Source organism: Gaeumannomyces tritici (assembly GCF_000145635.1).
Source record: "Gaeumannomyces tritici R3-111a-1 unplaced genomic scaffold supercont2.6, whole genome shotgun sequence".
In the NCBI taxonomy this organism is placed as follows: domain Eukaryota; kingdom Fungi; phylum Ascomycota; class Sordariomycetes; order Magnaporthales; family Magnaporthaceae; genus Gaeumannomyces; species Gaeumannomyces tritici.
The window spans coordinates 2,032,865-2,047,011 of NW_008804550.1; the positions used below are offsets into that span (position 1 = coordinate 2,032,865).

The window sequence follows — 14,147 nt, forward strand, 5'->3', positions numbered from 1 at the left end:
AGCTATAAACTCCCCATCCCGTTTGGTCGGCTGTGCCTCGAGACCTTGTGGCAGCGGCTGGGAAATCCGATCGAGGACGCAAGAAAAACCGAGTGGCAGTGGCACCCCAGATCGGGTTACTCCGCTTTCGGCAAGACAACACTGAGTAACCTTTTCTTTTTTCTTTTTCTTTCTTTTTCTTTCTTTTATTTTCTTTTTACATGTCCGTTCATGTACCTTCCTGCCCACTTGCCTCGCTACCGCCCTTTCTACCCCGACCGCTCTCCTACAGCTGGCACTGCAAGAGCCGGAAGAAGGAAGCGACACCGCAAGAGAAACCACGCTCGTGGCCGGCATCACCAGTTCCAGCCTAGCTGGAACTTTGCCCCGGCGACGGTGGCCTGCCGCGGGCCGCCGTTGTCGGACCCCAGGGCCTTCCCCCCAGCTGCTCAAAAACCCTGACGCCAGGCCCCATCGCCGCAGGTCGTGTGACGATGGTCACGGAGGACCCTGAAGCAAGGGTCCTTGGGGCATCACTTGACCCTCTTGTCGACATTCCCTCGCCCGCCGCCCCCTGAGTGATCTTCAGGGTCCAACGCCATGTTTCCCAGGTGTCGAGATTTGAAGATGCCGGTTGAGCCTCGTTCTCTGGGAGGAGCTGGATCGTGTGAACTACATGTCCCAGGGATGACAAACCTTAGTGCGGTGGATGCAATATACATTTTTTTTCCCCTCAGAAAACCGAGCCAAACTGATGTACCATCAGGATCCGCTGTACTAAGGGTTGTGATCCCTGGGACCTGCCTAGGTAAATGGCCGACGGCTGCTGCACTTGCCACCCGCGACTCGGTCGGTTTTGCAGCCCGGCAGCGGCACCCTTGCGCGCGCGCGGGGCAGGTGGGGACCATGCCATGCCGGGTTTGCTGGCAGATGAGGATTCGGGATCGTGGCGGGCGTAGCGGGCTGCCCACAGGCAAGCTCCGTGGTCCTGTTGGTTCATCGTGGCTTTATTTCCCCTGCCAAGCGCCGCCAGCGTCATGTGCCGCCTTTTAGTGCCGCCGAGGCACCAAGGTGCTCCATTTCATGTGCGATCCGAGGGGCTTGGGACTTCCTCAACGCGAATCGCACCGCCGTGATTGTTGTGTGCCATGTCCAGAAACGCTGCAGTGAAACCGTCCCAACGGCACTTTTTAGGGTATCTATTTGGAGACGACCGCCCTCTATCACAACAAACAAAGAATATGCCATCCCAACACCTCTATGCAGGTTTAGATTCAAACATGTGCCGATCCTATGGACGCCGGGTATCCACCAATGGAAATACACTGCCTACTGCCCTCTTCGTCACGGCTCTCAGCTGAGAAAAAATGCCGTCTTTATATGTCCAGCCACGGTCGCTTTCTTGAGGTGCGGGTGGTTCTTGCGGCTTCTTCGGCGCCCTCGGCGCGCGCTTAGCCCGCATGGTGCCCGTGGAGTGCGCCTTTAGCGCTAGGCCTAGCGGCACGTCCTTTAGGGAGCCGTATTGCCGGTACAGATGCCAGCGCCTCCGGAACGGCACGTACTTCTCCATGACCGACTTCTTGAAGCTGCCGACGAGCCTGGCGCTCTCCTCGGTCGCCGCATCCACCTCCATCGCCAGTGCCACAAGCGCCTCCTCCCCGGCGAGTCCGAGATAGAGCTGCCATCGCTCATGAGCCGCCTCGGGCAGGTCGGGCGTGTAGACGCCCAGCGATGCCGGCACGAATCCGGCCGCCGAGATGGCCTTGGCGAACTCTTGCTCGCAGCGCTTGGTCCTGAGCTGCAGGTCCTCGAATCGCTCGCGAACGATGTGGAATGCCGCCATATCCCACCACCTCGCCCGCAGCGCCGCCGTGTTTGCCGTCGACTTTGCCTCCCTCTTGGCATGCCTTCGGATAGTTTGCAGTGAGCTGGTGGCGGTACTAGTGTTTTCAGGCTCTATTGATGTGATTTGCCTGCCAAGGACATGTATCAGGTTCGCTGTTTTTTCAGCTTGGTCGTTGATCTCCTTGATCCAGAGCGCCTTCAACAGAGGCCCCGATCCAGGAAGAAGCTTGTCGGCCTCGTCGAGACTCTTACTCGATGGAAAAGTGTCAGTGAGCAGAGCGGCAAGCCGTCGGCCGCGGTCGGCAGCCCCGTTCTCGGCGTCACCGCTTCCCCATCTCTTATGCAGGAGCCGAGAAGCGTAGAGATCGAGCACGCGTCTCAGCCTTGGAGGAATCTCCCTGGGGCATTCGTCTTCCAGCAGCATTGACGTCAAGTCGTCGACGTTGGCGCAGAGCCCACGGACTAGCACGCTCGCGGCGCCATGGTCCAGAGCGCCGACAACCAGAGTCAGCAGGTCGAGGAATGTCTGTGTGGTGACAGGGAAGCCGATGCGGAGGGCCAGCGCGAGGATCTGAGCGGCGTGCTGGCCTTGCTCGAAAGCGACCAGGCCGCGGATCAGAGCCTCGACCACTTCCGATGTCAACGACGCCCGCTGAATCAGATAGTCTGTGTACATGGTGATGTCGGCGGTGCGTAGCCAGTGCCGGTAGGTGCGTCCGAACAGCTCTGCTTCGTCCGCCACTGCGCGCCGTAGTTTGATCCCAGAACTGTGGTTGCCAATCAGCCGGCGGATCACATGGTAGAACCCGGCGATGTCGCCCCGTGCCTGGTAGGCGCGAAGTATACATATTATTGTTTGAGGCGTGGGGCGCAGGAGAGTGTTGCGAAGCAAGTGAGAGACCACGATGCAGGCCAGCCAGCCCTCGCCCACCTTGATGAGGCCCGCTATCAGGGTGTTGAAGGTATGTATGTCGGGCCGGGTGGACTGAGCGTGCAGGTTAAAACAGATCCTCCCGACCATGAGCGTGCTCAATGGCGATTTGGGACGCTCGCCGTTTGGTAGACATCCGTTCTTTAATATGCCGGCCTCTGCTTCCTGTGCCACCTGCCATTTGTCGAATATGACTCTCATAACCTGGTTTGAGTGCCTAAGATCTCGAATTGCTGCCTCGCCGTCAGGGTCAACGTCGTTTTTGTATTTGGGGTGGCCGTCTGATCTAAGCATCTTGATTCCGTGCCATGCGCCGTCTAGATTCCCAGTGGCGTGGTAGAAGCCGTCCAAGTCCCCTCGGTAGGCATTTGTGAAGGTGGCCATCATGAGATCGTCGCTTAAGGCCAAGATGCTGTCCGTGGACGCGGCGACCTGCTGAAAATTCACAGGGTGACGGTATTCCCCGGAACGCTCTGCCTCCTCTGCGGCGACGGCAGCCTCCAGCTCCGCAGTGTCAATCCGTTTAGTTGCCTCGATGGCCTCTATCGGTGGGTATATCTGGCGTGGGTGGTACAGTTGCAATAGGTATTGGTGGCGGGCGCTTCTGCGATTGTGATGGTGTTTGAGCTGGAATTGTGGCGAGCATATTGACCAAAGGGCCTCTGCGATGCCATCACGGCTCGATTCCACGTCCCATAAGCCCTCGCGGTCGTCCTCAGCTCGCATAAAGGGCTTGAGTTTGGCGGCCGGGATGTTGGGTTCAGGTTTGAGACAGGGCAGACTCGGGCGGGCATCGCTGAACACAAGGTCGAGCATGTCGATCGAAAGCGCGGCATAACCATCTCGAGAGTGCGTATGCGTGAGAGCTGCCGCAGGGCCAGCGCAGTGGGCGCCTAACCTCCTCCTCGGGTCGAAAGAGGGCGTGTTGGCGATGTGGAGGGGGGTTATGGGAAGAGTAGCAGCCGCGAGGCATGCTCGGCAATGGCTGGCGCCGTATGCCTGAGCAGCCCGGGACCAAAGCAACTGCATGCTCGCGACATTTCGATTCGGGTTCCAGGTCGGTTCGCGAGGGGCGAGGGCATGTGTAGCCCAGGAGTATGGTCTGACGCCTTCTGCGAGCGCAAAATCTCCAATTGCCTGACTTTGACTTGAAGCTCCGGCTGCGGGGACGTGACGGGAGTCTGTGATTGGTGCGCGAAGCGAGTGTGGGTCAAATCGATAAGAGTTTCTCAAGCCAGCCCCACCTACCCCAAACAGCTTGAATGGGTACCTCCTACGTCGTCGCTGAAAGACATCAGCTTTGAAGGCGGGGCTGCGTGGTCGAGTTTGCCCAGAACAGCAGATTGTTTGACTGCTTCGGCCAAGATTTAGTCTGCATCTCCAACTCGACCGGCTTCCTATCGATTAAAAGGCAGCACAAATCAAAGGTCAGCTCTCAGTAGTGCCAATACTCGACCAAGAGCAACCTCTCAGCACAATGTTTGCCCTGCTGTTGACCGCAGAAATGCAGGGGTGAGTTCAGAAGGGGCCCGGTTCGCAGTGTGTCAAGGTACCTATCGATCTAAACAGCGGCCATCAGGGTTACAAACCTTCGTCCCAGCGACACTGAAGAGAACCCGTTCTGGTACACCTTCAAGGTCCAGTGCACGTCATGCCGAGAGGTTCTTGCCAACTGGGTCGGGGTCAACCGCTTTGAGACCAACGAGATGAGCGGAAGCAGAGGGGAGGCGAACTTTGTGTGGAAATGCAAGAACTGCAAGGTTTGTGAAGCACTGAACAGAAAGTGTGAGGCTCGTTATGTTAACGCCTCGGGACGACAGAGAGAGTCTTCGGCCTCGATAAAGGCCGCCCCGACTGCATACGAGGCTTCGGAGCCAGCCAAGGCACGCAAGATTCTCGAGTTCGACTGTCGTGGCCTGGAGTTTACCGAGTTCCAGCCCGAGGTGTGTTTATATGACTTGACCAGGATCCAATCGTCGAAGCCGCTGACAGTATGTGCTTGGCGGACTAGGGTGACTGGATGGCTGAAGGAGCCGAGTCTGGAACCAAGTTCACCGAGATTGATCTAACGGAAGGCGAGTGGTTCGAGTACGACGAGAAGGCCGGCGACGAGGTCAGCATCAAGGATCTCAAGTGGGATATCCAGCGATCGTAGGAGGGCTCAAGGGAGAACAGGGAGCAAGGCAAATCCAGTCTAATATCAGCGCGATAATTGATATGGAGATGAAATGTCTACTGGCGCGTGCTTTTGTGCTTCCAACGGATTGAGTGAAGTTTGATATGTCGTCAATTGGCGACGCCAAATATTAGCGAGCTCCAGGCGGCCCAGCCACTGAAGGCCCCACCTACAAGCGATCCTACTCCACACTTGCTTGCCGCATCGCTTCAGGGCTGATGCCTGAAGATTTCGTGAACTGAGAACGACATGACATGAACAGATCGCAGAGCCTCGAACTGCACAACGCCATCGACGCGGCCGCATATTTCAAGGACAACCGCCACCAGCATGGCGCAGCTTGACCACCTCGCCGGCCAGATGAGCTTTCTGACCGACGCGGCGCATCTGCTGGCCAAGTCGGCCCCCGAGACGTCGGCCTATTTGATGAGCCGGCGCAACGCGCTGCTTCTGTGCCACGACATTCCTCTCTCAGACGTGCAAAGGCAGCACGTGTGCGCAAGCTGCGGCCATATAATCGTCCCCGGCCACGGAGACGCGCTAAAGGTGGAGGCGGCGGCGGCGGTACGGTCCAAGAGGAAGTCCCGTCAACGGCAAACCCCCAATGCGCCAGCACCTCTGCCAGCTGGGCTCGGTGCAGGCAGCAAGGAGCGGCAGGGCTCTTCAAAGAAGTATACCTGCGGTATGTGTCATCGGTACACCACCATCACTCTTCCGCCTGCACCCGTCGTCGTGCGGAGGAGACAAAATGTGGCAGCAGCGTCAGCAGCAGCTTCGTCGTCAAAGCCGACGACTGGGAATGCAGAGGTGGAAAAGACCCAGCCGTCGGCAAACTCGAGCAGCAAGAAGCGGGCAAAGAGCCGCAAGGCAGGGCTCCAGGCCTTGCTGAGCCAGGCACAAAAAGATAACGTCAAAAAACCGGGCCTGTCGTTGGCAGACTTTATGAAAAAATGATGCGGAGGAGATTGGCCATATCGTGTGTCGCCCCATCTCGATTTCCTGACAAGCGCCGGGATGGGCCAGACGGCTACCTTGGTTGGTCGGAGTTTTAGGCCTTGTTGGGCGCTTCCGCCACCTGGGCGCGCAGATTGCAACACAAGCGACTGGGCTCGCCGGCAGTTCGCACGCGATGCCCGACGGCAGGGGTCTGGAGCGCTCACGCCACTGCATGTGTTGGCGGCAGCCGGCTCGACCGATGCGAGAAGCAGCACCGCAGCGAGTGCCCTTTCTCGGATCGACGTCGGACACTCTCCAATGCCAGTCAGACTCGCTCGGAGTTAACAGGCCGCAAGGGGTATTTTTGGACGGAAAGTCCGTGGATCTCGCGACGGCGATCGCACTCTACGACCCAATGAGATGCGCCACTGTGCATGGCCTCACTAGCATAGGGGTGCTGACCCCTGGTTCCCGCGCCTCCGCCAATCTTGCGCCCCTCCTGGGTTCTTCTGACCTGAGATGTTTGGATTCGGATCCTTCTGTGGCTGGGCGTGCAGGCAGATGTCGGGATCAAAGGCGCAGTCCGTGTGGTCCCTCCCCAGATTTTTTTTTTCTCCCATCGGTGTCCTTGCTGTCTCATACCGGGTTTCACCACGCCAACCGCTGGTGATAATCAGCATCCTTGGATACTAAATTGTGGCTCTCAGTGTTTTCTTTGGGTTTGGAATAGGCAAGATCGACTTTTTTTCACGTCTGCAAATCAGTTGGATAGCTGCCGGCAAAAGTACAGCCTGGCCTGGCCAGTACCTATTGGGACACTCTCCCCTTACGAGTGAGGCCCAACGGTCGAAACCCACCACCCGTCCCTTTGGACATAATCGAACGAAGGAGGAAACAAAGACACCCAGCTAGGAGGAGAGGGCAGCAAATCAGCCAAGATGACGGCACCAGACCCTGTGGCGTATTTCGGCAACTGGCAGTTCTCGACCAACACGTCCAAGTTCGCATGCCCCGGCATGGACAACGCGCCGTGCCGGCCGCCCACCAGCGCCGGCGCAAGCGACGGCGTCAGCGCCTGCGCGACCGACCCCAATACGGGCCAGCAGTACTGCTGCGACGGCCCGCCGAGCCGCGGGCGCGTCTGCTGGGGGTTCGAGTCCCCCTGCAAGTCGGACGGCTCGACCATCAACTGCACCGACGGCCAGCGCCGGTTCTGCTGCCGCGCCGGCTTCGAGAAGTGCAGCGAGACGCCGGGCCAGGCTGCCGGCATCTGCTGGAGCACCCACCACGACCCGCTCAACAACGTCAGCTACAACCACCTCAACAGCATCTACCGCAGCCTCAGCTCCAGCCGGCCCAGTGCCACCTCGCTGCCCTTTGACCTGCTATCCGTCGTGAGCGCGACCGCAACCGCGCCCTTTGCCACCACCTCGGGCCCCGCCAAGACGGCGTCATCCACGGGCGGCACCGGCACGTCCACCCCTCCGCCGCCGCCCGCGGACCCGGCCAGGTCTTCTTCGTCGAGCATCTCGGGCGGCGCCATCGCGGGCATCGTCGTCGGCGCCGTGGCCGGCGTCGCGCTAATCGGCCTCGTCGTCTTCTTCATCCTCAGGAGGCGCAGGGCGGCCGCGCATGCGTACGAGGCGCCGCCGGACGGGGCTGGCTCCGCGGCGGGCGCGAACGAGAAGCACGGCGCGGGGTCGTCGCCGGTCGAGGTGCCGGCGAACTCGGCAGCGGCGGCGGAGGTGGCCGGGGGCGACGGGTCCTTTTACGGAAAGCCCGGGGCGCCGCCGCAAGAGCTCGGCACCGACGCGCACTCGCGGTCCGAGCTGCCGGGCCAGACGCCCCAGGTCCAGGAGCTCCCCGCCAGCCCCGTGCCGACCGCGGGTGTCTCGACCATGACCACGCCCAGCCAATACCACCCCAGCCCGTTTACGGAACCCAGGAGTCCGCCTTCATGATGGGGGGTGATGGGGAGGGTGGGCGAATGGTTGTTTATTGGATTTCTGTCGAGGTGCGGTTATGTACATGTCTTGATACCGCACTCGGGGCATCATGCCTCTTATTTTCTCTTCATCGTAGAATAATTTTATCATGCTTCCCTGTTAAGAGTATTTGGTGAGTGTATCTGATCTGCGCGTAGGTCGCAGGTGCCAGAGCAGCGCGGTGCCCCCTGTTCCCGGATAGTGCTTTCCTGCATTGTCCTTTTCTTTCCTCTCCGTTTCGAGAACAATCTCGGTTTCCCCAGTCTCTTCCAGCCTCCATTCCAGGCGGCAAACACACCGACCTTCTCTCATCTCCAGCAACGGCCTACACCGGTCCAGCCCCCTCATCCGCAACCAGCAGCTCCATCACGGCAACGCGCAACCTCTCGCTCATGTCGACAGCCCCAAGCCGCGCCACCATCTCAACCCTCGACAGTTCGTCCCCGTCGTCGCCGCCCAGCGCCGCCCACACGGCCTCCTTGAGCGCGTACTCGATCTGCGCCGCGTCCAGCACCGACCGGATCTCGTCGCGGGGGCTGGCGCGCGTAAATCTCGGCTCACGGCCGCCGTCCAGCTCCACGACCAGGTGCGCGCCCAGGGGCACCTCGTGGATCACAAGGCCGCCACCGCGCCTGTCCTTGACCATGTCGAACCTGAGGGCGGCGGCTGCCGCCCGGTCATTCTGCAGGTAGACGACGCAGGCGCCCGCGGCTCGCCAGCCTGGGAAGACCAACTTCCAGGTCCGGGTGCGCCTCCCGGGCGCCAGGGGCGAGCGGGGAGGCTGTTGAATGTCGACCCTGCCCTCGGCTTGGCTGAAGCGGATCGAGGTCGTGATCAGGTCAAGGCGCGGCTCTGGGATCTGCGCGAGGGGAGAGGGTTCGTCGTCGTCGTCGTCGCTATCTAGACCCCCGCCGCCGCGGACGACGAGGTGCTCCGACTCCTCCTCTTCCGGCTCTTCGTGTAGGTCAAACGCCCCATCCGCGCCAACAAAGATGACCACCTCGAGCGCCACGGGGTTCGCGGCGCCGTTGCGCGGCACGGCGGCCCCGTCCATGGGCACGATGGCGCCAGCCCTGGCAAAGACGGGGTACAGCGCTAGCGGGCGGCTGACCCACACCTCGCGGTCGCCGCCGTACAGCGTCCCCTGGAAGAAGTCGACCCACGTCCCCGGCGGCAGCCACCCCTTTGTCCTCGCCAGCCCGAGCTCCGCGTCGGCGGGCTCCGCGATGGGCATGACCACCAGCCCGTCCCCAAACAGGTAGCTGTTCTCATACGCGTACGCCTCGTCCCGCTCCGCGTGCTCCCAGTACAGTGGGCGGACGAGCGGGACCCCCTCGCGGGACGCGCGCACGTTCATCGAGTGCAGGAACGGCAGCAGTCGGTGGCGCAGCCGCAGAAACACCGTCGCGGCCTCGCGCGCGCCGCCGCTGCCGCCACCACCGTCCACCCCCCTCAACCGCCACGGCTCCTTGGCGACCCAGCCGCTTCGTGTTGAGTGCAGGCGCAGCACGGGCGAGAAGCAGCCGAGCTGAACCCAGCGCGCCGTGCGCTCGTCGTCGCGCCCGCCACCCATGTGCCCGCCCACGTCGTGGCTCCACCAGCCGTAGCCGACGTTGGCGGCCGTGGCGGTGAAGGCGGGCTGGAACCGCAGGCTCGCCCACGACGCGACCGCGTCGCCCGAGAAGCCGACCGGGTGCCGGTGGCTGCCGGGGCCGGCGTAGCGCGAGAGGATGAGCGGCCGCTGCTGCTTCTGCTTCTGCTTCCGCTTCTGTCGCCTGGCGCTGTCGGCCGTGTGTAGGTGGTTGAGCACCCACAGCGGGTCGACGCCGCGCAGGCGCGAGTGCCGGCCCTGCTGCCAGTCGACCCACCAAAAGTCGCAGCCGAGCGGGCGCAGCAGCACGTCAAAGTAGGCGCGCGCGTACCGCCTGCTCGTGATGTCAAAGGCCACGGGCTCTCCCGACGCCGGGTCGCGGCCGACGGCGCGCGCGAACTCGGCGTACCGCTCCTCGTAGCTGTGGACGCCGTCGGCCGGGTGCTCGTTGAGCGTCACGCGCAAGCCGCGCGCGCGCAGCCCCGCCAGGAAGCCCGGCGGGTCCGGGAACAGCCCCCGGTCCCACGTGTAGCCCGTCCAGCCCGTCTGGCCGGCCTCGGCGACGCGCCGGTCCGACTCGGCCGTCAGGTGCCAGTCCATGTCCAGCACCGCCACCGACAGCGGCACGCCGTGCGCCTCGAACTCGCCCATCAGCGCCGAGTACGACGCCGCCGAGTAGGCGTGGTAGCGGCTCCACCAGTTGCCGAGCGCCCAGCGCGGCAGCACCGGCGGCGCGCCCGAGACGAGATACAGCGCCGCGACGGCGGCGGGGTAGTCGTGCCCGTACGCGAAGAGGTAGCCGTCGACGCTGGCGTACCCCCTGCGCGACGCAACGCCCGTGCCCCAGCCGGCGCGGCCGTCGACGCCGTCGAGCGTGCGCGCCGTCCCGCCCAAGTTGGCGTAGTCGTCGTCCGCCTCGCCGTAGCGCCAGAGGCTGCGCGTGTGACCAAAGACGAGTGCGAACAGGCCGTGCGCGCTGAACTCGCACCCGCACTCGTACGTCAGCCGGAGCCGTGAAGTCGTAATCTCTAGCCAGCCGTCTTCCGTGGTCTCGACACTAAAGTCGCTGCAGCCCGCGCGGTCCCGGCGCGCGGCAAAGGCGGACGGCCGGTCCTCGAAGCGGCCGTCGGGCGCCCACTCGTAGCGCACGAGGCCGTCGGCGAGGACTTGGAATCGGTACCTGTCCCCAACGACTTCGTAGTCCCTGCGCTTTAGTTCCGTTAGGCTAGCGGGACTGGCCGCGCAAGATTCCGAAAGATGCCATGTCCCCATTTTCTCTCTGGTAGCCGGTTTGCCCTTGGAGATGTCTTATGTGTGCGGCAGATGCCAGCCACTGCCATGGGTGATCGAGGCGAGTGTGCCAGTGTAGTGGCGCGAGTCGGATCTGGGTGACGCCTGGTGGTCATCTCATGCACAAAAAAAAGGTTGGCGCTGGCACCTCCAACCTGCGCTACTCTCAAATAGAGTTTGGGAAAGAATATGGAACCGAGACATGGGATGAGGGTAAAGATTCTGGAATAATCGAGGCAGCCTGGCAACGCTTGTTCGTGACGCAGACCTCTGTCGCTTTGTACCCTGCCTTCCTGACATGGGCGTCCGGACAACCCAAAAAAAAAAGGAGACATAGTCTAGATTCCCGCCTCCCACATCTGCGTTGTTCATAATACACGTGCCACTTTTCTATCCTTCCCAAAGACAAAGGGAAAAGGAGTGTCTAGACGCATGATCCCTGTGTCGGCATTTATCCCCACTGCACAAGCACCTGCTTCTTGCCCTGCTTCTTCTTCTTACCGCCCCCTGCGCCGCCCGCGTCGGCCTCGCCGTCCCCGCCGCCGTTCTGCGCCGAGGACTCACCCGATCCTGCTCCCCACGAGAAACCTGTATTCCTGGATCCACCCAGGTCTCGACGTACCGCCCCCGTTCCGTAGCCGAAGATGGTGGTGAGAGGTTTAGGGGCAGCAGGAAGCGCGGGGAACTCCTGTCCGCCCGCCGGTGGGCGTGAGCTGCCTCCTCCTCCGCCGCTGCCACCGCCACCAATGGCCGTTGCCGCAGTTCGGGCGATAGGCCGCGGTGCGTTGCTCGTGCTGGCCATACTAGCCGACGACGAAGTCCCGCCGATCCACGAGGGCTGGGCGGGGGTCTTGGACGCGCCGCTCTTATTCCCGCTGGGCAGCGCCGGGAACGCGGCCGAGGAGGTTGTTTGGGGACGTCCAGCCTTACTGTTCGACGAACCCGCAACCCATGTTGCGCCTGGTACCGAAGGCGCGTTGCTCCCGCCCATAGAAGGAGCCGAGGAGCCGGCGCTTGAGCTGCTCCCCCGGCGTGTGCTATTTTTGAGCTTCAGCACCCTTGTCGTGTGCCTCTGCTGCTGCGTCACTGTCGCCCCGCCCAACATCAGCGGCGAGGCTCCGACGGCGCCGGCCCATCCGCTAGACGGAGAGGTAGCACCGTGCATGCCTCCCAAGCCTGGCAGCGAGGGGTAGTCCTCGTTGATAGCGCGCCAGTCCTGCCACGCCTTACGGAGGGCGTCGCCTTTGGCCTTGTCCTCAAACAGGTCCGACACTTCTCGAACGAGCGTGCCCAGCGCATTGGAAGAAGTGTCGTTAAAGAGCGCAAAGAAGCCATCAACGAGCTGCCCGGCTGACAAGGAGCCTTGCTTATACGATGAGATGTCCTCGCGGAATTTGGTCATCTTGGCGGCATCGTTGCCAAGCAGGTTTGATGCACGCTCGATCACTGCGCCGTGCCGCGCGAGGCGGGCGTGGTCCTGGGGCGTCAGGTTCGTGACACCCGTGAATGAAAGTGTCGCCAAGGCGTCGGCAGGGGGCGCGCCGCCCCCCTGGCCCCGTCCAACCCCTGTCGAGGCCCCACCACCACCGCCGGCGGCGCGGGATGGAGCGGGGTTTTGGCTCGAACCGGGTGTGGTGAGCTGCCCACCAAACGTCCTGCTAGTAATCGATTGCGCAGAGTGGATGGCCATCTGGCGCTGGAATGCGATCTCGTCTCTCCGCATGGGCTGGGCGGTGCTTGCCGGTATGGGCTCCGCATTGGGATCGCGGCCTCGTCCGCGCCCCTCCCTGCCGCCATCACGACCGTCCCTTCCTCCGCCGCTGCCGCCACCTCCGCCCCCTCTCCTCTCCTGTTGATACGATGGCCTGATGTCGAAGCCGGCCATATCCACCTGCCTCGCGTCCCTCCTCAGGTCCTTGGACAGCGAGTTGCTGTGCTCGCTCAGCTGGTGTGCTTTGAGGTCCATCTCCGAGTCGAAGACGACAAACTTCTTCTCCAAGCACTCCCTGTCGGCACACAGAAAGTGATCATCGCCAAAGTGCTTTTCGAGCGCGTTGTAGTCGCGGTAGTAGTGTGGCTGGCGCGAGTCTCTGCGGTCACAGATGAAGCAGCGCTCGTGCTTGTGCCGGCAGTGCTCGTACAGCTTGTCGTCATCGTAGAAGCGCTCGCCACAGAAGGCGCAGAGTGGGTGGCCGCGGAAGCCGCTCTGGTTCTCGGCGCCGGGCTTGTCGTCGCCGTTGCGCATGTGGTCGCCGACGCCCTTGTCGCTGAACAGCTCATGCTCGTGCGTGAAGACCTTCTTGTTGCGAGTGCAGAGATCGCACATGCGCTTGTTGTGCGCCGACCGCGTGTGTCGGTGCAGGTCGGGCCAGCCCAGGCCGGCGTAGTCGCACGACGCATCTGGGCAGTTGTATCTCAACAGCAGGACCGTGTCGCCCACGATGTCCTCGTTGGTGTAGCGGATGCCGATGTTCTCGTCGGCGCTAGAGATATCCGAGCTGGTGTACTCGTCGAACCGCTTGTTCGCGTCGTCGGTGAAGATTACAAACGGCGCCGCCGTCCGGCAATGCGGGCAGTCCTTGTTCTTATAAAGGGCCCGCATGCGGAGCGCGCAGATGTGACAGGTAATGTGGTTGCAAGGCGCGATCGAGATGTGCGTTACGGGGTTGGCGCAGATGAAGCACACCTCGCTGTCGGCGTCGTCGTCGGCGTCGCCGCCAGCTGGTGCCAGCTTGGCTTGCGCATCTGCAGCTGGTGCGGCCGGGGTATCGCCTGCTTGGGCATTAGAGCCCCCTCGTCCCTTGCCACGTTGCTTGGCGCCGCCTCCGCCGCCGCGTGCGCTCGAGTCGCCTCGACCCCGGCCTCGCCCGCCGCGGCCCCCACGGCCTCCTTTGTTGCCTTCAGCTCGTGCTCTCTGGGTCCCTGACCCGTCGCTTCCGCCAGCTGTCGTGCCGCCGACAGAAGCCATTTGCTGCCTGCCGGGTGGTTGTTTTGGCCGTTGAGATGTCGTCACGTTGATTTGTGTCGATCGTAGCCTGGCCTCCTCTGAAGGGGGCTTTTTTCCCCCGCGTTGGAATTATTCGTTCGGACGCTGGAGTTTGTCGGGGGTTGCTCGTTGCTTCTGATGATTGACTGGATATCGTGGGCGAAAAGGATATAGGTAGGTAGATATGTGTTCTAGGATGAGGAGCAAGCAAGCAAGCAAGCAAGCTCAGGATTACGGAGGGGTTCTGGTGAATTTCAATCAAGCAGAGGGTCGTCGCCGTGCACTGGCGACAAACCACCAAGCCAAAGTTGGTTGAAGGCAATGGGTGATTTGGCAGCAGCCTTTGCCCCACCTCTGTGTGACGGATAGGTTGCGCACCTGCTAGTGTCGTGCACGGCCCCAGTCGACCAGGGTAAGCAGCCACTTTT

At 62.1% G+C, this 14,147-nt stretch overlaps 4 protein-coding genes across 4 annotated transcripts; 1 reads left to right on the plus strand and 3 right to left on the minus strand.

The window, feature by feature from the left end:
* Positions 1-1,140: 1,140 nt before the first annotated feature.
* GGTG_11066 (hypothetical protein) lies at positions 1,141-5,974 on the minus strand. Its single transcript, XM_009228946.1, has 2 exons — positions 4,345-5,974; positions 1,141-4,152 (listed from the first exon to the last, which is right to left on the minus strand). Exon 2 carries the CDS (start codon positions 3,782-3,784, stop codon positions 1,271-1,273), a length of 2,514 nt encoding a protein of 837 aa, XP_009227210.1. The 5' UTR covers positions 3,785-4,152; positions 4,345-5,974; the 3' UTR covers positions 1,141-1,270.
* Positions 5,180-8,004, plus strand: GGTG_11067 (hypothetical protein). The gene has a single exon (XM_009228947.1). The coding sequence runs from the start codon at positions 6,806-6,808 to the stop codon at positions 7,826-7,828; it is 1,023 nt and encodes a 340-aa protein (XP_009227211.1). The 5' UTR covers positions 5,180-6,805; the 3' UTR covers positions 7,829-8,004.
* On the minus strand, positions 7,949-10,715 carry GGTG_11068 (glycoside hydrolase; the record flags this gene model as incomplete). Its single annotated transcript, XM_009228948.1, has 1 exon — positions 7,949-10,715. One exon carries the CDS (start codon positions 10,713-10,715, stop codon positions 8,178-8,180), a length of 2,538 nt encoding a protein of 845 aa, XP_009227212.1. The 3' UTR covers positions 7,949-8,177.
* A 469-nt stretch (positions 10,716-11,184) lies between these two features.
* GGTG_11069 (C2H2 finger domain-containing protein) lies at positions 11,185-13,701 on the minus strand (the record flags this gene model as incomplete). Its single annotated transcript, XM_009228949.1, has 1 exon — positions 11,185-13,701. The coding sequence occupies one exon, from the start codon at positions 13,699-13,701 to the stop codon at positions 11,185-11,187; it is 2,517 nt and encodes an 838-aa protein (XP_009227213.1).
* Positions 13,702-14,147: the final 446 nt, after the last annotated feature.